The 21,392-nt window shown below is 42.4% G+C and overlaps 3 protein-coding genes across 19 annotated transcripts in view; 1 reads left to right on the top strand and 2 right to left on the bottom strand.

Annotated features, from left to right (window-relative positions):
• LOC141375856 (uncharacterized) overlaps positions 1 to 21,392 on the top strand; it is a 163,000-nt gene that overhangs the window by 109,174 nt on the left and 32,434 nt on the right. For 5 of the 12 annotated variants that reach the window (XR_015944765.1, XR_015944764.1, XR_015944766.1 and 2 more), the window contains 2 exons: positions 6,104 to 6,165; positions 6,274 to 7,012. The exons of 1 other annotated variant lie outside the window; for it this stretch is intronic. The gene's annotated coding sequence lies outside the window, so the exon portion shown is untranslated. Of the gene's footprint in view, positions 1 to 6,103; positions 6,166 to 6,273; positions 7,013 to 15,240; positions 15,354 to 15,623; positions 15,792 to 21,392 lie in introns of those variants that run through there. 6 more of the 12 variants (XR_015944772.1, XR_015944771.1, XR_015944770.1 and 3 more) reach the window with 2 other exon arrangements.
• On the bottom strand, positions 8,113 to 9,884 carry LOC141375847 (E3 ubiquitin-protein ligase RBBP6-like). 2 transcript variants are annotated; one of them, XM_087265013.1, is made up of 7 exons: positions 9,551 to 9,884; positions 9,261 to 9,357; positions 9,082 to 9,157; positions 8,847 to 8,935; positions 8,710 to 8,770; positions 8,468 to 8,607; positions 8,113 to 8,372 (listed from the first exon to the last, which is right to left on the bottom strand). In XM_087265013.1, exons 1-7 carry the CDS (start codon positions 9,708 to 9,710, stop codon positions 8,198 to 8,200), a joined length of 798 nt encoding a protein of 265 aa, XP_087121139.1. In that variant the 5' UTR covers positions 9,711 to 9,884; the 3' UTR covers positions 8,113 to 8,197. The 2 variants fall into 2 exon arrangements, with proteins under 2 accessions (XP_087121139.1, XP_087121140.1); XM_087265014.1 differs by lacking the exon at positions 8,710 to 8,770.
• The window catches only part of LOC141375848 (E3 ubiquitin-protein ligase RBBP6-like), a 45,629-nt gene continuing 35,631 nt past the window's right edge, over positions 11,395 to 21,392 (bottom strand). The window contains exons 1-7 of one of the 5 annotated variants that reach the window (XM_087265029.1): positions 14,164 to 14,595; positions 13,972 to 14,068; positions 13,793 to 13,868; positions 13,565 to 13,653; positions 13,428 to 13,488; positions 13,186 to 13,325; positions 12,829 to 13,090 (exon numbers count right to left, since the gene is read on the bottom strand). In XM_087265029.1, the coding sequence (XP_087121155.1) occupies positions 12,916 to 13,090; positions 13,186 to 13,325; positions 13,428 to 13,488; positions 13,565 to 13,599 (411 nt within the window). In that variant the 5' untranslated portion in view covers positions 13,600 to 13,653; positions 13,793 to 13,868; positions 13,972 to 14,068; positions 14,164 to 14,595 and the 3' untranslated portion in view covers positions 12,829 to 12,915. Of the gene's footprint in view, positions 13,091 to 13,185; positions 13,326 to 13,427; positions 13,489 to 13,564; positions 13,654 to 13,792; positions 13,894 to 13,971; positions 14,069 to 14,163; positions 14,596 to 21,392 lie in introns of those variants that run through there. The other 4 variants (XM_087265026.1, XM_087265028.1, XM_087265027.1 and 1 more) reach the window with 4 other exon arrangements.

The raw sequence follows: 21,392 nt of genomic DNA, 5'->3' as shown, positions 1-21,392 counted from the left end.
ATCTTAAGCCAGAGATGGTCAACATATTGGCCAGGATTCCTCGCAAAGAACAAGTAAACCTCACTGTTAATAAATGCCAATTTACAATGTTTTATTTTTTATTTTTTTTTAAAGACTGTGTCAACCTGTCATTTTTGTAATGTAATTTTGAAAGCTTTTCTTTTATATTTGTTTCTTGTTCATTCGTTTAATCTTATTTAAACTTTGTGCAATTTAATTACTTATCTTGCTATTTTATTTTCTTATTCGTTTTAAAAACATTCTAACATTCATCACATTCGTCCATTCAAACAATTTACGCCGAATTGGCAATTCCCGCAAAACTGAAAGTGAAAGTATTATATGCATTTATAAGCTATTTAAAAGCAGAAAGAAAAGAGGAAACCCCGACCCCCACTATGATACCGGTATTACCGGTGTTGTCACATGTCGATTAACCGGTGGGGAAATTTCCTCATCGTCACAACCTTAATTTGAATGATTTTAGATGTGTATATAAAATAGCCTATGTAAAATATTAACATCATCAAATTAATAAAATAATGACAAATTTGAAATAAATGACAGAAAAGTTAATAAAAACAGACATTCTCTAAAAAATGTAAAAATCGCAATATTAAAATGAGTAGATTTTTTTTAAATAAAATGCGTTGATTAACTATTACTATTGGTGTATATATTTTACAGCCAGTCTAGATCTCATTACGTCCTCTCCCGAGTATATAGCCGAAGTTTTTCTTAGTCGTTTACATTAAAGAATCTATTATTTACTTTTTCTCTCTGTATCGCGGCTGAGTGTGCGCTGTCAGCTGAATATAGGCTTAAATTAAATCTAAAAAGCAACTAGCCTGCGAGCTAATATTTGTTTTTGTTTTTTTTCGCATAACAGCCAATTTCAACCGCGAGGAGATACCAACAGCTTGATATGCAACATTTTCTAAAATGTTATTTAGCTTGGAATAAAAACAATTCACAAAAAATGATTTAGTGTGTGTGTTTTTTTAAGATTGGATTAGCCTATTTCACAGTGTGTAAACATTAGAAATAATAATTAGGCTAAAATACAGTAGATTACCCCTTCATTCAGATATATGTCGTTGTTTGGGAAACTCTCCCCTGGTCTAGAAGTTTCTCTTGCTTCTTATCTGCTCCACAAGCGCAGCACGCTTCTTCCTCTGGCTCTGCACCAGGGCTGGGTTTCCCAAACAACAACGTAACTCGCGGCAGAAATATCATAGTACAATGTGTCGTTTGGGAAAAGAACGATGTAGTGACGAGTGTGTCCCAAAACCTGTAGTTTCTCTGTCACAGATCTATTGTTTGACCCACATTAGTTATAACGTAAAATGCCCATAATGATGCTCTAAACGAGGTGGTAACAATTTCTTTAGAGAGAGAGAAAAAAAAAACATTATTTTATTTGCAAAGTATATTGTTTTACACAATCACACATTTAAAAAAAAAATCTATCATAGTTTTGGTGAAAACATGCACTTATATTCCATATTAATTGAAATATATATAACGGCACATATAAGACCTATATTTGTTTCCTTTACAAATATTATTAAGAATTTCATTTCTAATTTCATATATAAATCATTAATGGTTGTAGGCCTAATTTACAGTAGGCTATTTATTTAGAAATAGAAAAAACTTTTTAATATAATATTAATTATTATTATTATTATTAAAGTAGGATATTGCAAACAATATGCAAAATAAATGCAAACAATATTCCATGACTCCCAATATCAATTGCTACGAGCCTAATATAGAAATTTTAATTAACACGTAGTTCAGTCCATAAGTTGCTGTGAATAGAAACAGCCTATATAAGCCTACATTACCAGAAGTTGGCCTATAGGTAAAAGGTATATAACCGGGGATTTTGTGTCAACCTTGCTTGTGAAATATACTCAAGATATACCCCTGCCCTCATCTCAAACAAAATGTTTGGCTATTAATGAAGCAGCCTGTCTGAGGTGTTAATGGGGCATTGCGCTTTAACCGAAAACAACAACAACCCAAAAGCACTAAATTGGTTACAGGGGTTGCTTCAGAAAATTGCCTAATAATAATAGAAGTAGTAGTAATAATAATAATAATAATAATAATAACTACTGGCATGTTTATAACTAAAGTTGTTTTCACTTCGGTTGCACCACATGCTCTTAAGGCAAACCGTAGTTAGTAAGGTCATAAGCTCTCCGTAAAGTCATACATAGTTGCATTAAATCACCTAATATCAAATAAAAAGTGTTTCAATCGTTAAACTGATTTAGAATTCTGCAACTAATGCATCTACATATAACTGTTCTTTGAAAATTTGCTGTGAATGCACACAAATTACACAAAGTTATCAAAACATAAAACTTGATTTTTTAAATATTCTACACGTTAAAGAAAAAATAGCAGGGAGAAAAAACCCAGTCATAAAGAAATGTATGTTAACACAAAACATTTCTTGAAACAAAATTAAACTCTTCATTCACAAACCGAAAGAAATGCGAGATTTAGGAAGAAAATAAGGCTGTGAATAGAGGGAGATCATCGCAAGCTCCTCGATGTAAACTAATCTCACCGTCATCTCTTTTCTACCATTATACATGGGGGGAGGCTGCGGTAAATTTTTAGTTGGAACACAGCGTTAGGTTTAAACTGAGTGAAATGCTGCAACACAGAAATATTTAGTAGTGCGTACATTGTAAATTAGTGTCCCTTTAAGTCACAACTAGGCTTCATTTTAACTTACACACTGCTGGTGCAACTGGCCCCATGTAATCAAAAAAGGCTGCATATTAATAAGTGGGTCGCGGGTTATAATCTAAAAGCTATTGCCAGTCAAACACAGCACAGCCATTACAGCAAAATGGAGAGATTTAAATGTACATATTGCACATATGGAATTATCCACTCACTGCATGTCGTTCACCTTGATAAACATGCTAATTGTCTTATTATTATTAATATTATATTGTATGCACTTATGAAATTAAAGTTTATAGAGCCTGGTTTATACTTCTGCGTTATGATCGGCGTAACCCACGGCACATGCAACCCGCGTAGCTGTTTATTTTACTTCTGCGCAATGTCTCTGTTGGTCTGCATTAACACTTTCAAAACGCTAGTTGGCAGTGAGGTGTTAATGTTCCTCTGTGTTGAGTTTCTTCGCTGTTGTTTTGTTTTTTCTAAACGCTTCCTGAACATGCAAGTGACTCAAACTCGCTCATTTTGAGGCTGGAACCGGCGGACGTGGAACAACTTTAACTATGAGATAAACACAAAACAAAACTTTCTATCCAGAGCTCCTTCATGGGACTCCACACGTGTAAACAATCGCTCTATTGGGCTCGCACCACTCGCACGGCTCTTGGTCCCGCCCCCAGACTTGTCAGCGCTGCCAAGCCGACCAATCACGACCATCAAACAAATCACGACCTTGCGCTCTGTGTCGTTGCGACTTGTAGTTACATTTTTTGAGAGGTGCACATCATCGACGCCGACGGCCAATAAACAATGCTTAAACATTAAAATGTGCTTTTAGAAACTTAAAATATTTATGTTTCTAATATTTAATTATACATTTGCTGTGTTTAATATAGGGGATAGAATAGCATACAGTATATAAAAAAAATTTTTTTGTCCTTTATACCGAAATAGGCCGGCTATAAGAGGAGGCGCTCTATTAAACAAGCAGAAACAGCACAGACTGTTCACTCTGCATGCATGTGAAAGAAATGAACAGAGAAAAATAAACAGACGATAAATAATAGGCGACTCACCTTACGTGCCGATATGCCCATTTATTTAATTCATAACTGCCACTAATAGCTATGCAAAAGGGAACCTATTTTGAGTGTTTGGCATGTAGTGACAGATTTTCAAATATTTGTAACCTGGCCTATAATAAATAATAATAATTATTGATAAAGCAAGTTATACTGCAATCAGGTGATGTGTTTCATTGACTCGATAACCTTAATATTTTGTAGTGTGTGCTGTGACGCGATTTTCATTTCTTGCAATGTGCGCATGTTTAAGATTTGAGGTAATAACATCGCCATGATAGTCAAAGAAATGTAAACATTCTTTTTACCCCAACACAATTTAATAGGGCGCTATAAAGGCTAAACAACTTCATTCTTATATTTGTTTAATTTTTGCAGCCTGGGGCTATACTTCTCACCATCTATTGTATCTTTTCTAAAGCATACAGTATAGTGTAAAAGCATGTTTATTACTAAGAAAAAAGAAAATGTATTTTTTAATTGATCACATCACATAATCTACTGTAGGCTACATTACACATACAGTAAGGGCTGCTCTATTATGGGAAAAATCATAATCACGATTATTTTTGTCATAATTGCAAACAAGATTATTCAAAACGATTTTTCAGCTGAAGTCAAAATTATTAGCGCTCCTGTGAATTTTTTATTTATATTTTTGTAATAAATATTTCCAAAAGGATGTTTAACAAATTCAGGATTTTTTTTACAGTATTTTCTATAATATTTTTTTTCTTCTGGAGGAAGTCTTATTTGTTTTATTTTGGCTAGAATAAAAGCAGGTTTAAATATTTTGAAACCTATTTTAAGGTCAATATTAATGACTTGCCCAATTATCCTAATTAAGCCTTTGAATTGTACTTTAATCTGAATGCTTGTACTTTGAAAAATATATAGTAAAGTATGTGCTGTCATCATAACAAAGATGAATGAAATCAGTTATAAAAAATTAGTTATTAAAACTATTATGTTTAGAAATGGGTTGAAAAAAAAATCTTCTTTCCATTAAACAGAAATTGGTGGAAAATGGTTGCTAATAATTCAGGAGGGCTAATAATTCGGATTTCAACTGTATATATGCAGTTATTTTCCTCCCTGTAAATGAGCAAAGGGAAATATGTACAATAGAATAAAAATATGAAACAAACTGTGCTTTAAGCTTCTTATAAATGATCACTGAACACAGCATTTTGACACCTATTTGACCATTAAAACGCTCACAGTAAGATAACTTTAGATGTGTGTACTCTGCTCGTCTAGCCTAAGTGCACACACACAGCAGCATGTACAAATCAGATTATGAAAAATGATGAAGAGCATGCTTTTCCTTTTATCCTTTATTTTTAGTTTTTTTTTTTTTGTTTTTATTTACACATTTTTTTAAGTGGTGAGGACAATATTCACTGGTTCCCCCCTCCAGTATAATAATTAAATGTTACATTTTTAAGAACTTCACAAATAGCCTAAATAACACTTTTCAGTATCAGTGATAATATAAATAGTAACTAATAATAATAATAATGATAATAATAAAAAGAAGAACAAAAAATATTAGCCTATTGATAACAATATAAATGAGATGTTGAGGAAAAAACAGCGTAGGCTACTAACTCTCCACTGTTTTTGGTAAATTATTTGACAGAAAAGCTAACATGCTGACACATTGTCTGGATTAAGCAGACCTAGTTGGAGTCGCAATGTTTCCAGCAGCACTCAATACACGTTCAGACTTTCTATCGCAGTGCTTGTAGCGCAAATGCACAAATGCTTTTTCCTATGCTACATTTCTCGTCAATGTCTTCCATTTATCACTTTCTCTTTTGTATCTGGCCATTTTTAAATAGGGCTCTGCGATATCTGGCTGACAAAAAAATCAAAAAATAAATTTTAATTTTTATAATTTTATATATTTTTATTTTATTTTTTGTGCTCATAATATTGACCTTTGCAGTTTTTACCTTTTTATTATTCAGCTAAACTAAAAAACGGAAGACTTTCTCCAGTGGAAAAATATAATAGGGAATATTATGAAATTATTGATTGCCTTTTTTTAAAATTAAGAAAAGTCTTTACATGGAAAGGTCATATCACTTTCAATAGTCCACAATGATTCAAAGCAGCTACTGAAAGTTATACTCGCATATGTTGCTGTTAAATCATGTAGTTGTGTGATGTATAACCATGGTGTAAGTGCACACCTAAGGATTAACCTTTTTTCCAAGAAAGAGACTTTTAAACGATATTGATGAACAGTTGATATGATCTATTAAAAGTCAGTGATGCTAACAGTTAATCATCTTGTTTGCTTTCAGGCTCTAGCACTGGCAGAACAACCTACATGAGAAGACCATGGACAAAAGCAGACGTGAAGGCTGTAATGAGTTCAAAAGACTGATTATTATTATACACATTTTCATTTTTTTTCCTTGTCACAGAGTGACAATATTTAACCATTTTCAAACCCACTTCTGTTCCATGCCAGTGCTTCACAGTCCATCATCACTCTAGGGTAGTCTCTACATTGCTCTACAGTTTGCCTCTGCTTCTCAACCCATGTCTGCCACTACTCCACAGTCTGGTACTGCTCCACAGTCCAGGTCCACGTCTGCTTCATGAGCCTGGGCAATACCCATCACACAAAAATACATAACCCACAAATGCAGTCCCTCAGACTAAACATTTACAACAGTGTTGAGTAGCAAAAAGACATGTTTTTTGTTTTTTATTTACATGTTTGAAAATGGTCAAATATTGTCACTGTGACAAAAAAGTGAAAATGTGTATGATATTAATTAGTCACATTATAACACATTATATTACTGTCACATTACGAAATTTAGTTTTTAATCTGTTTTGTGTTCATATCATTCTGTATGTATCATTCAATTTGTGGAATCAAACTTTTATGTCTAGTTTTATCTTTTTTTCTTTTTTTCTATCTTTTTATCTATTTTTATCCATCTATTTTTTGTTCTTGTCAGAGCGATAATAGTTGATGCATTTCATAATAAAATGTATATACATGTTTAGTTCCCCTGCTGTTTTCCTGGACTTCAAAAGTAAAATTAAAAAAGTTTATTTTTTTATTTCTGTCATTGAGTGGCAATGTTTTGTATTTGACAGTATTCTAGTGCACTACCATGTTGTGTTCTAGTATAAATATTTAAATTTGAAAAAGAATAATCTGTTGAACGACTTAATTAAATTTTAAAATACCATTAGTTTGTTTATAAGCTGTAATCATTCATTCATTCATTTTCTTTTCGGCTTAACCCCTTTATTTATCAGGGGTTTCCACAGTGAAATGAACCACCAACTTATCCAGAATATGTTTTACGTTGCGGTTGTTCTTCCAGCTGCAACCCATCACTGGAAAACATCCATACACACTCATACACACACACTACGGACAATTTAGTGTATTCAATCCCCTGTACCGCTTGTCTTTGGACTGTGGGGGAAACCGGAGCACCTGGAGGAAACCCACTCCAACACAGAGAACATGCAAACTCCACACAGAGTTCACAGAGGGGAACATTTGTGCTCTGGCCAAGTAAAAGAATAAAATAATGAATATGTTATCGTACAGTTGTGCTTCTGGTTGTTCATGGTTGAAGGTTCTTTGCCAATTATGTTCTTTTTTTATCTGAAGTTGCCTTTCAAAATATCTACTGTCCTATAAAATAAGAGCAAAGGCCCTTAAACAATTAACTCTTCATACTTTAATGTTAAAATGCTGTCTTTTTCAGGTTATTGTTCAACAGTACATTAAACAGATTGTTTAACTGATACAACACAATAAGCCTACAGAATTGTTAAATCAAAAGTGTATTTTAAGCAAAATAGTATTTTGTCATTTAAGAAGTGACAGGCAGAACCTTAGCAACTGAGATGGGTTTAGCAGGTGTCTAGCTGAGGAAAGCCAGAGTCTGTTCTGTTGTCACCCTTACTGCAATAGCAGAATAGTGTGATATGTAAAATGTGTTAATCAGTCCTTTTAAACCATGAAGGGGCTAGGTTTGTGTGTAACATGTAAACAGACCTTGTAAACCATGATTTTGTCTGTCCCCATAAGCCTGTAAAATGTCACATAGTTAATTTGAGTGTGTTGTGAAACTAAAATTGCTGTTTTTAAGCGTTGTTTGCCTTTTGTAGCTCAAATAAAAAATTTTGGCACAAGTTTTATGTTCGTAGGATGTTGGCAAAGGTATGTCCCCGTAAACCACCAAAAAGTCACATTGACCTCATAAACCATGTATGCCTGTATGTGTGTGTGTTTGTTGCACTGCTGGAGTGAAGGTTAACCAGTCCACACAGTTCATGCGGCTATAATCTTTATTATCTTTTATTAATAAACTATGTACAATATTTACACGTCGGCTCCAGGTCTCTTGCATGAAGGTCTCTCAGCGACGTGGTCTCTTCTGGTCGCCGCGCGTCTCTGGTGAAGATGGGGAGCGGGACCGTTTCCCTCCGGCGTCCCGGACCGAAGATGCCGCACCTGCTGAGGACGAGGAGGGCAAAGGCTCGGTCTGGCAGGAGAAGGTCGGCCTCTTTCTCTTCTCAGCAGCATAGGCCTCACTGAACAGATCGAGCGCAAACACACACAAGCAGACATCATGTGAGATTTGGACAAACACTAGAACATGCGGCTATGCCAAGTACAGTTTACTCACGCGTCTATGATGGGAATGACGTATCGGCCGCTGCCGTCTATCATGACTCCCTTTCGGTCTGGGTCGTCCACCTCCAACAGGAAGCTGCGGGGAATCCCTGTGCTCTTCCGGATGCGCTTGTGCGGCGCGGAGCGGCTGCCCTGTGAATTGAGGAGTGACAGTCAAACTCTGAGCAAACAATCTGACTGATGAGGACAAGAGCTCAAGTTCACAGCAACCGTGAGCTTGGAAAACCCAGTTACCACATTAGTGGGGCAGTGCCTAATGTGGTGTCCCGGGATCCCAAGCAGCCTCATGGCCTCACTAGTGAACATCAGAACCATGAGAATCAGCTCAGACATCTCTCACAAAGCAAACCTGTCAGTGTCTGAACGCTCACCTGCTGGAGTAGTAGCACAGGCTGGACTGGTACATCACCGCTTTCAGCTTGTCCTCCTCTGACGCCTTTGCCTCAGCCAGATTCTCAGTCTGTTTCACAGGCATTTGCACATTTGAATCTTTTTCACCCTCAACCCTTCAAACAATCTCAAATCTCCCTAAGAAGCTGAGTGCGTGTGCGTATATTGTGTGCTTTACATTGCGTTTTGCTATTGTGCTATTCATTTGTTCAATACCTTCAACAACTGCTCCAGTGAGAGGAGTGAAGGATCAGCTCTAGGTGAAGGTTCACGCCAGCGTCCAGCTTGATGTCTGCAAAACAAAGGAGCTTGTGTGACTAAAACACCAGGGACAGACCAGGAGTCTTCATATAACATCTAACAGAGGACGCGTGTGCTCATTTCACAGCACTTACCCAACAAATCTTCTGTTTGAGGACTTCAGTCCCGCCGCAGGGATCCGTCTGATGATGACCGACGTGTTTTTAGGGATGAGAGCATCATCTGTGTATTCTGACAGCAAAATAAAATCAGAATCAGCACATAATTATGGAGCACGGTATACTTTGAGAGCCATTAGCCTTTTAAAACAGCCAAAACATCCCTACATGTCAGCATCAGCACCACCTTACAGCTTCCAGAAGTGTCTGATGTAACGCATCTAATGTTAGCGTAGAACAGTTGAAGTGTCTTTTCCTCAACTCACCTTCATCAGTCTGGGCGTTGCTGATCTTCAGCTGGCAGAACTTCAGCCTCTTGCTCCTCATGATCTGCCGCTTCAGCTCCCCCGCGCTGATGTTGAGGCCTTCAAACTGGAGCGAGTCGTAGGTGAGTCGACTCTGGAACCTGTAGTGAACACAAGACATACTGAACACAAACACAAAGCACAGCGTAATAAAAAGGGTCAAACCTGAGTGATGGGAACAGCAGGCGATCAATCGACGTATCCAACGATCAATAATATCGATAATCTGGAAAAATTGTCACGGAGGACGCAGAGATCAGATGCCAATCGACACAGCGAGATTCAAACAACACCCACAGGACGGTTGTCATGGATGCTGATGATGAACACGTGACGCATGCGCTGTACAACTTCCGGCAATATTATCATTATTAATATTAATTTTATTGATAGTAGTAGTAAAATCATTGCGATAAGTATAATAAAATAAACAGCAGAACAGTTGGCCATATCTTAATAATAATACACAGCGACGTTTCCCTGCACGAACGATTCAGGCCTTCGCCAAGAAGACTCGGGTGAGTCGATGATTCAGGGATTGATTCAACTGTCCGTTCATCCTATTGGCTTCTTTGGCTGAATGAATCGTTCAATGCTTTACTCAAATAAAGCGGCCTCTTGCTGCCACCTATTGGGGGTTTGCTTTTTTGTTTTCAAAAGTACTTTGACACTTTTTTAAAGGCACCTTTAAGTTCATTTTTGCACAAAAGCTCGTCTCTGTGCGTTCCAAATGGTTTGAAATTTCCTTAGCACATGGTTTTCTTGATGCGTTTGAAATTTTCAATGTAAATCCACTCGTACTTGCATTTGATCTTTATTATGCCTTAAAATCAAAACTATACTAAAGGTGTCTTATCCAAATGCAGATTTTCATTCAAAACGTTATGACAGAACCATATTACTTTACAGTGGCCCATGGATATATATATATATATATATATATATATATATGTGTGTGTGTGTGTGTGTGTGTGTGTTGCTTGTTTCTTATTTACCCATGCAGTGACTTTTAGGCATAAATACTATGTAGGCTTGCTAAAGGGTTGCATGAGAAATGTCATCATCGTGAGAGCTTGACTTTTTTTTTGTCGCTGCCTTTAGTTGTGGTGAAATGAGATGCATCATGTCGTTTATCTGTTTGTGCAGTCTGTACCTTCATTTCTGAATCGTGTGGCATCGTACTTGAAGCCAAGTCATTTAGCCCAAGGCATAGTTGTCTTAGAATGAGTAGTTTGCTGATCAAATTCCACATTTTGATGAGGCAAAACACATCTTGGATGTTTTAATTACTATTTTAGGTGAAAAACAAAACAATGAGATTTGTGTAAAATCTAAAGTTAACCAAGTCCAGCCCGCCATCTTGTCCTGCCTCTCAGTTCTCTTAAGCCTTGGGCCGGCTCTGTGAAGTGGCCTCTTTTGGGCTCATCATTGAAGACCGGACGAGCTGCAACATTTCGTTCTGCCAGGTTCTGGGAGTAGATGAGCATGTCATCGCTCTAGACTATGGTCAACTTGTGAAGTTACTCGTACACCTCCGCTCATGGCATATTACCATTAAAATGAAACTTTTCCAGCAGAATATGACGCTCTAAAAAAAAAAACTCCATCGGCACTGGTAACTATGAAAAACACGACTGAGCACTAATGGTACACTCAACAATTTACACTGACATTTGAAGGATCACCTGACATTAAAGACTGACGTAAGAACGCTGGAGGAACATCAAATTTTAACACGGAAGAGTTTTTTTTGTCTCTCTCAAATTAAAGCAATATTTCTTAATCTTGTTGTTTTTTTTTTTTTTACTGTACAGTTGCCCCAGGTGTTTATCAGGTGTGATGCCTGCTCATCTGACCTTTGACCTCGGCACTCAACTGCTGCCAGTTTTCTTTCAATGCCATGAGATTTCTGAATTCTACATGCAGGAACCGATGCATTCCTTTTTTTTCCTTTTTTTTTTTTAAACAAAACAGATATGGCAGACACGGCCAAACATTGAAACTTTGGAGGGCATTGAGGGGAAAAAAAAGCACAATATCATCAAGGGGAATAAAAGGTTTGATCAAAGCGTGCGTTTACACACGTTCATTTAAATATGGACAAAACCAACATTGGGTTATTTTTGTTATTAGATTTAAAATGCACGGACCCTATTTGACCCAGTGTTCATATATACATATGTTTTTATGAATGAATATTTTTGCATATAAAAGATAATAAAAGACTGACTAGACAGATTAGATAGTTTAATAGACAGATTGACACGTGTAGTCATTCGTTCCTGTGTATTTGATGACTAGCTTCCAGCAGTATCTGGCTGCAGACTTGCATGCAATCTGAGACACAAAGCACTCAGCGGAGCTAGTGAGGTCACTGTGAGAGGCGGGGTTAGGGGTGCACACTCACTGACAGCCTAGATTTAGCCTGGTTTTAACCAAGCCGTCTATTAGACTTTTAACCCTTATGTATTGTTCATATTGTTCAAGTGGCTGTTTTTGCCCCCAATGACCTCCATTATAACTAAACTTGTTTTAATTGCAAAGCCATGACACCAGATAGTAACTCATTCTTTATTGTTGGTGGTTTCCCTGTTGGGATGAGATAAAATGAGTCATTTTTACTTTTGATGGTCAGTTGGCACCTTTAAACACCCCAAAAAAATGCTTGCTGGGATGGTACCAAGAGGCTGTGCTCACTTCTGGACAGAGGGGGTGTAGACTTGCAGCTAGTGCCGATAAGTGGTGCAGACGCTGAGGCTGTTCTGTATGCGAGTGTTGAGGTTTTGAAACATCAGCTGACAGCGTGTAGGTAGAGAGTAGCAGGTTCTGGGAGTAGATGAGCTTGTCACCGGTGTAGACTTTGACCGACTTGTGAAGTTACTCACAAGACCTCCGCTTATGGGACATTACCATTCAAATGAAACGTTTCCAGCAGAATATGACGCTTCAAAAAACTCCATCGGCACTGGTAACTATGAAAAACACGACTGAGCACTAATAGTGTACTCAACACTTTACACTGACATTTGAAGGATCACCTGACATTAAAGACTGAAGAACGCTGAAAAAAACCCATCAGATTTTAGCCCAGAAGAGTTTCTCTTTTCCTAAATTAAAGCAAAACTTCATGATATTGTGTTTATGAATTCATTCGTGTGTGTGTGTGTGTGTGTGTGTGTGTGTGTGTGTGTATGTGTGTGTTGCACTGCTGGAGTGAAGGTTAACCAGTCCACACAGTTCATGCGGCTATAATCTTTATTATCTTTTATTAATAAACTATGTACAATATTTACACGTCGGCTCCAGGTCTCTTGGATGAAGGTCTCTCAGCGACGTGGTCTCTTCTGGTCGCCGCGCGTCTCTGGTGAAGATGGGGAGCGGGACCGTTTCCCTCCGGCGTCCCGGACCGAAGATGCCGCACCTGCTGAGGACGAGGAGGGCAAAGGCTCGGTCTGGCAGGAGAAGGACGGCCTCTTTCTCTTCTCAGCAGCATAGGCCTCACTGAACAGATCGAGCGCAAACACACACAAGCAGACATCATGTGAGATTTGGACAAACACTAGAACATGCGGCTATGCCAAGTACAGTTTACTCACGCGTCTATGATGGGAATGACGTATCGGCCGCTGCCGTCTATCATGACTCCCTTTCGGTCTGGGTCGTCCACCTCCAACAGGAAGCTGCGGGGAATCCCTGTGCTCTTCCGGATGCGCTTGTGCGGCGCGGAGCGGCTGCCCTGTGAATTGAGGAGTGACAGTCAAACTCTGAGCAAACAATCTGACTGATGAGGACAAGAGCTCAAGTTCACAGCAACCGTGAGCTTGGAAAACCCAGTTACCACATTAGTGGGGCAGTGCCTAATGTGGTGTCCCGGGATCCCAAGCAGCCTCATGGCCTCACTAGTGAACATCAGAACCATGAGAATCAGCTCAGACATCTCTCACAAAGCAAACCTGTCAGTGTCTGAACGCTCACCTGCTGGAGTAGTAGCACAGGCTGGACTGGTACATCACCGCTTTCAGCTTGTCCTCCTCTGACGCCTTTGCCTCAGCCAGATTCTCAGTCTGTTTCACAGGCATTTGCACATTTGAATCTTTTTCACCCTCAACCCTTCAAACAATCTCAAATCTCCCTAAGAAGCTGAGTGCGTGTGCGTATATTGTGTGCTTTACATTGCTATTGTGCTATTCATTTGTTCAATACCTTCAACAACTGCTCCAGTGAGAGGAGTGAAGGATCAGCTCTAGGTGAAGGTTCACGCCAGCGTCCAGCTTGATGTCTGCAAAACAAAGGAGCTTGTGTGACTAAAACACCAGGGACAGACCAGGAGTCTTCATATAACATCTAACAGAGGACGCGTGTGCTCATTTGACAGCACTCACCCAACAAATCTTCTGTTTGAGGACTTCAGTCCCGCCGCAGGGATCCGTCTGATGATGACCGACGTGTTTTTAGGGATGAGAGCATCATCTGTGTATTCTGACAGCAAAATAAAATCAGAATCAGCACATAATTATGGAGCACGGTATACTTTGAGAGCCATTAGCCTTTTAAAACAGCCAAAACATCCCTACATGTCAGCATCAGCACCACCTTACAGCTTCCAGAAGTGTCTGATGTAACGCATCTAATGTTAGCGTAGAACAGTTGAAGTGTCTTTTCCTCAACTCACTTTCATCAGTCTGGGCGTTGCTGATCTTCAGCTGGCAGAACTTCAGCCTCTTGCTCCTCATGATCTGCCGCTTCAGCTCCCCCGCGCTGATGTTGAGGCCTTCAAACTGGAGCGAGTCGTAGGTGAGTCGACTCTGGAACCTGTAGTGAACACAAGACATACTGAACACAAACACAAAGCACAGCGTAATAAAAAGGGTCAAACCTGAGTGATGGGAACAGCAGGCGATCAATCGACGTATCCAACGATCAATAATATCGATAATCTGGAAAAATTGTCACGGAGGACGCAGAGATCAGATGCCAATCGACACAGCGAGATTCAAACAACACCCACAGGACGGTTGTCATGGATGCTGATGATGAACACGTGACGCATGCGCTGTACAACTTCCGGCAATATTATCATTACTAATATTAATTTTATTGATAGTAGTAGTAAAATCATTGCGATAAGTATAATAAAATAAACAGCAGAACAGTTGGCCATCTCTGAATAATACACAGCGACGTTTCCCTGCACGAACGATTCAGGCCTTCGCCAAGAAGACTCGGGTGAGTCGATGATTCAGGGATTGATTCAACTGTCCGTTCATCCTATTGGCTTCTTTGGCTGAATGAATCGTTCAATGCTTTACTCAAATAAAGCGGCCTCTTGCTGCCACCTATTGGGGGTTTGCTTTTTTGTTTTCAAAAGTACTTTGACACTTTTTTAAAGGCACCTTTAAGTTCATTTTTGCACAAAAGCTCGTCTCTGTGCGTTCCAAATGGTTTGAAATTTCCTTAGCACATGGTTTTCTTGATGCGTTTGAAATTTTCAATGTAAATCCACTCGTACTTGCATTTGATCTTTATTATGCCTAGTGCAGTTTTTTCACTGATCCCCACCTTGACCATTTACCTGAATTGAGTGTGTAAGTGTGTGTCGGCGCACTGCTCTATAGCGGTCCTGTAGTCGGATGGCGGTACTGCACCCTGACACACACTTGACGCAATTCACACACTCTGCCTACTGCACATGCGCAATCTCATAAGTGAATCCGACTTTAATCAACTTAATTAAGATCTATCATCAAATTATTCGAATTTTTGGGTAAGTTAGAATGTTTTTCACCATCATAATGTAATAAAATAGGTTATATGACAAATACTTATGTTGCATATTTTGACAGTTATCAGGTATAGTTAATTAAATGTTTTAACGAATTTCCTGGGTGTTTTAATCGATGTTGTTTCAAATTACGTATTAATATAACACTGATAAGACACAAACTACAGTTCGGTATGTAATTTAACTTGTTTACACGAGTAAAAGTTACTCGCGCTAATGTGCTAACGTGCTAACTGCCCGGTGCTACGTGAGTCAGAGGCCGGGGTGGAGTGCATGAGCCGCGGTCAGACAGTCACCAATCACCGGGCGGCTAAATGGATCGACGGAGGATAAAACCATTAAAAGATGCGGAGAAACACATCACCAGCTCCACTGACAAGACCCATTCACTGGAAACCGAATATATAGAAGGTTACTAAGGTATGTTTTCATAGTTCTTGTATCGTACTTTTTAAATGGTTAATTGCTTTAAACATTTAACGTTAATCCTGAAATAACACTATTATATACTATTTATACGTTAATGTAGTAATATAACGTTAGAGGTTATAATTAAAATGTGGGGCTATCTGGTCCTAGAAATGTACTTAATTTATTGTTCTATGACGTGTAGAAACGTTTTATTTTAGATAAATAATTATAATACATAAATGTTCACTGTGTGTGTTTTATTTATTTATTTGCTGTCAACTGGTAGCCTTTTACAATAAGGTTAAATTAGTTAATGCTGGTTAATGCATTTACTAACATGAACAATAAATAATACTTTATTACAGTATTTGTTCATGTTTGTTAACTTTAGTAAATGAAAATAAAGTTGTTCATTACTAGTTGAACACGCACAATGCATTAATTATTGCAATGCATTATTACTGGTACAAGCATGAATGTAGATTTGAATAATGCATTAGTAATTAGTAAATGTTAAACTGATTAATAAATGCTGTACATGCATTGTTCATTACTAGGTCATGTTAGTAAGTACATTAACTAATAAAACCTAATTGTAAAGTGTGACCTGTAAACAATCGAAGTGGAAAAAAAGTTCTTTAAAACTGTCCTAAGAAAGAAGAACAGGTGTTCAATAGTATTAGAACAACATTGAGGAAAGGTTCTGATCCACTTCAAAAGGTTTACTGTATTTATAATTCACACACAGAGAGGATGCTAATGTGAGGTTTTTGTAGTTTTTGAACCCTACACATTTCATTAAATCTTTTAGGTCAGAGTTTGCGTTGTCCACATTTATTAAAGGAAGTTTTGTGGTTGAGTACAAATGATAGAGCTTGTGGAAGCAAAGCATATATGAGATATAATAAAAATACTGTCTTTATGTTTGACTTTATATGGTAAAACAAGAACGTTCGAGGTTACAGAAGTAACCCTTCGTTCCCCGAGGAGGGGAACGGAAGTGCCATGAATGGGAGGATTCGGATCAGAAGCCGCTTATCTGGAGAGTATTGAACGGGCCAATGAATGAAATTAATTGGCAGCGTAAGCTTGCGCAGGTGTGCGACATCTGCAATTATCTCAGCATATAAGCACACCTGAAGCCAGCAGACGCCATCCTTTTAAGCTGAAGAGACTTTCAAACAGCTAAGGGACAGTCATTATGGCGACGGAATATGGCACTTCCGTTCCCCTCCTCGGGGAACGAAGGGTTACTTCTGTAACCTCGAACGTTCCCCTTCGGTTGGGGAACTTCAGTGCCATGAATGGGAGAATATGGAAAGCGCCATAATGACTGCACCTTACCAACACCCCCGATGAGGAGATAGTCAAGCAAGCGTGACACACCCACATCATGGGGGGCGCGGTCCTCCAACGTGTCCCTGGCCCTAATTTATCCTACTTCAACAGAAGTTTTACGGATTAGATATATTTTTTGGGAAGTCGTGAGCATCTAGATAATTCTAGGAAATACGACAGTACGTTGGGAAGCGTGCAATCCCGATAGGGAGGACGCTGCGGAGGCCATCCGTTACCCAAGGGGGGGATAGATGGCAGAATTTACCTATGGACTAGCCCTAAAAAGGGGGAGTACGCATAGCAAAGAGTGGTTAGCGGAGAGGGAAGACACGGGTCCGCCCAGGGGGGGGACTTAACCGTGGCGGAATAAGCATATGGGATCGCCTAGTGGGGATCACGCATAGCAGGCACCTATACCCAAAACGCGGGCTGACCAGCGGGCAGACCTACAACGTAGTGGGCCAGCAAGTGACTCCTCCGCTGAGTCAGTGCTGGGGGCCACGGAGGAATCTGCAGGGCTCACCTGACGGGGAACTTTACTGACAGATAAAAAAGGCGCACGTACCTCCGTGTTAGGGAGAATGGCGCAGTAAGCGTGTTTCAACACCCTACCGAGTTGTCTCCTCAATCACCAAAGGGTTACCTAATACCCTTGAGGAAACCGGCTCCACTCGCAGATTGTAAAACCTTGCAAATGTGTTGGGTGTCGCCCAGCCCGCAGCTCTACAGATGTCTGTTAGAGAGGCGCCGCGTGCACGCGCCCAAGAGGATGCAACGCTCCGAGTGGAGTGTGCACGTACTCCCGGGGGACACGGCTGACCTCGACTCGAATAAGCGAGTGAAATGGCATCCACAATCCAGTGGGATAATCTTTGTTTCGATACGGCACTTCCCTGCTGCCGACCGCCATAACAGACAAAGAGCTGCTCAGATGATCTAAAATTCTGAGTACGGTCCACATAAATGCGCAGAGCGCGAACTGGACAAAGTAAAGAAAGGGCTGGGTCTGCCTCCTCCGGGGGCAGCGCTTGCAGGTTCACTACCTGATCTCTAAAGGGGGTGGTAGGAACCTTGGGCACATAACCGGGGCGGGGTCTCAGGATAACGTGAGAGTAATCCGGCCCGAATTCCAGGCACGAGTCACTGACCGAAAATGCCTCCAGGTACCCGACCCTCTTGATGGAGGCCAACGCAACCAGCAGAGCTGTCTTCAGGGACAGAAATCTTAGAGATACTGATTCGAGTGGCTCAAAGGGATCGGATCGCAGACTCGTGAGAACGAGGGCGAGATCCCAAGAGGGCATGAGAGGGGGGCGAGATGGATTAATTCGCCTAGCACCCCTAAGGAACTGGATGACCAGGTTATGCTTTCCCACGGTGCCGCCAGCTACCGCGCTATGATAAGCGGAGATGGCGGCCACGTAAACCTTGAGAGTGGAGGGCGACAGCCTGCTGTCCAACTTCTCTTGAAGGAAAGAGAGCACAACACTAATCTGGCAATTTCGGGGGTCTTCTCTGTGAGAGACGCACCATTCAGTGAATAGACTCCACTTCAGGGCGTAGGCGCGCCTCGTGGAGGGGGCTCTAGCCTGAGTGATGGTATTAACCACCGCAGTCGGTAGGTTACCTAAGTCTTCCTCGCGTCTAGGGACCACACGTGGAGGTTCCAAAGATCGGGGCGAGGGTGCCAGATGGTGCCCTGTCCCTGAGAGAGTAGGTCCTCTCTCAAAGGGATCCGCCAGGGGAGGGCCGTCGCGAGGAGTGAGAGCTCTGATATCCAGGTCCGGTTGGGCCAAAGGGGCGCAACTAGCAGAACCTGTTCCTCGTCCTCCCTGACCTTGCACAGAAACTGCGCGAGCAGGCTCACTGGGGGAAACGCATACTTGCGCATGCCCCGAGGCCAGCTGTGGGCCAGTGCATCCGTGCCGAGAGAGCCCTCGGTCAGGGAAAAAAACAACTGGCAGTGAGCGTTCTCGGGGGAAGCAAACAGATCGATCTGGGCCTCCCCGAATCGCGCCCATATCAGCTGAACAGACTCGGGGTGGAGTCTCCATTCTCCAGGGCGTAACAGCTGTCGTGAGAGCGCATCGGCTGCACGATTGAGCGTGCCTGGGACGTGAATGGCGCGCAGCGATTTCAGCCGCGGGTGACTCCAGAGGAGCAGACGGCGGGCGAGCTGAGACATGCGGCGAGAGCGCATACCCCCCATGCGGTTGATATACGCCGCCGCCGCCGTACTGTCCGTCCTGACCAGCACGTGTTGCCGCTCCAGCACCGGTAAAAAGCGGTGGAGAGCGAGGAACACTGCCAACAGCTCTAGGCGATTGATATGCCAATGCAGCTGGGCACCCTTCCAGAGGCCCGCAGCCGCATGCCCGCGACACACGGCCCCCCAACCCGTGTTGGAAGCGTCTGTTGAAACAACAACATGGCTGGACGCCTGTCCTAGAGGCACACCGGCCTGTAGGAACGAGGGGTCGTTCCAAGGGCTGAGGGCGCGGCGACACAGCGCAGTAACCGAGACCCGGTGTGTGCCCGCGTGCCATGCGCATCTGGGGACCCGATCGTGAAGCCAGTGCTGAAGTGGTCTCATATGGAGCAACCCGAGCGGCGTGACGGCGGCTGCGGATGCCATATGCCCCAGGAGCCTCTGAAAGAACTTCAGTGGGACCACTAGTTGCTGTCGAGCTCCCTCAGACAGTTCAGCAACAGGCGAGCGCGTTCCTCGGAGAGGTGCGCTACCATGGTGATCGAGTCCAGCTCCATCCCGAGAAAAGAAATCCTCTGCACGGGGGCGAGTTTGCTCTTTTCTCGGTTGACCTGAAGCCCCAGTAGGCGGAGATGCCGAAGCACCTCGTCCCTGTGCATAATCAATTGCTCCCGCGAGTGGGCTAAAATCAGCCAGTCGTCGAGATAACCGAGTATGCGAATGCCCGCGAGCCGAAGGGGCGCTAGGGCACCCTCCGCGAGTTTGGTGAAGACCCGCGGAGACAGAGAGAGCCCGAAGGGGAGGACCTTGTACTGCCACGCTCGACCCTCGAACGCAAACCGCAGAAATTGGCGGTGGCGTGGAAGAATGGAGACATGGAAATACGCGTCCTTCAGGTCTATGGCTGCAAACCAATCCCGAGGACGAACGCATTGGAGAATGCGCCTCTGCGTGAGCATTCTGAACGGCAGCTTGTGCAGACAGCGGTTCAAAACGCGCAGATCTAGGATTGGCCGTGACCCACCGCTCTTTTTGGGTACGATGAAGTATGGGCTGTAAAACCCACTCTCCATCTCGGCTGGAGGAACCGGCTCGATTGCACCCTTCGCCAGGAGGGCAGCAATCTCCTCTCGCAAGACAGGGGCGGACAGGGGGTTGACCCTGGAGAAATACACGCCCGTAAACTTGGGGGGCCGTTTCGCGAACTGAATCGCGTAACCGAGTCTGATTGTGCGTATGAGCCACCGCGAGGGGCTGGCCCGCGCTAACCAGGCAGGCAGAGCCCTCGCTAATGGAGTCATCGCTACAATCGCTGACGTACCAGCGGTGGGGCAGCGCGGAGTGGGTGTGCTGATCCGGGAAGCACGAGGGTCCCGCGGAAAAGCTGGAGGAGAGCGATTCGCTCTGGCTCCGCACCCTGACTCCGGAGAGGGGGCTGGAGGGCTGAGGGAAGGGAGACCGTCCCCCCAGCGCTCGTGAGCCACTGGCGAAGCACGTAGAGTCTGCGAGCCGGAAGGCAGCGCGTCCCGGACTGGCAGAACTCGTGCAGTCACATCCAGGGAAGGGAAAAAGTGCTCTTTTACTGATGTTTTGGTGGCACTGAAAAGTACCGTTGTTATCGGGGCCCCGCCCTCCAGCGGGGAAAGAGCCAGTTTCCTCTTCTCCGGATGGCCTGTCTCAGGGACGCTTCGCGGTCCGTTTACCGGACTTAACGGCGCCCTGGGCAGGAGGGGCTGCCTGCTTTCGAGGTGAACGCCGCGCCCGCTTGGCCGGAGGCGCAGGCGGGGGCGGGGCAGCACTCGTTGGCGGGCGCCCTCGGCGAGGAACAGCGGAGGTGGATGGCTCGGCGGGCGGAGCGGGCTTACGGCCACGCCGATAGATGACATTGCCCATCGCATCCGACTGCTCTTTCACCGCCTTGAATTCCTGGGTGAATTCACCGACGGTGTCGCCGAACAGGCCAGCCTGGGATATGGGCGAGTCAAGAAAGCGAACTTTGTCAACGTCGCGCATATCGGCCAGGTTTAGCCAGAGGTGGCGTTCCTGAACCACAAGTGTGGACA

The sequence above is a fragment of the Danio rerio genome, chromosome 8, assembly GCF_052040795.2.
Source record: "Danio rerio strain M-AB ecotype USA chromosome 8, GRCz13ab, whole genome shotgun sequence".
Taxonomy (NCBI): Eukaryota; Metazoa; Chordata; class Actinopteri; order Cypriniformes; family Danionidae; genus Danio; species Danio rerio.
The sequence above is the reverse complement of the archived record's forward strand: the minus strand, read 5'-3'. Positions and strand labels throughout refer to the sequence as shown.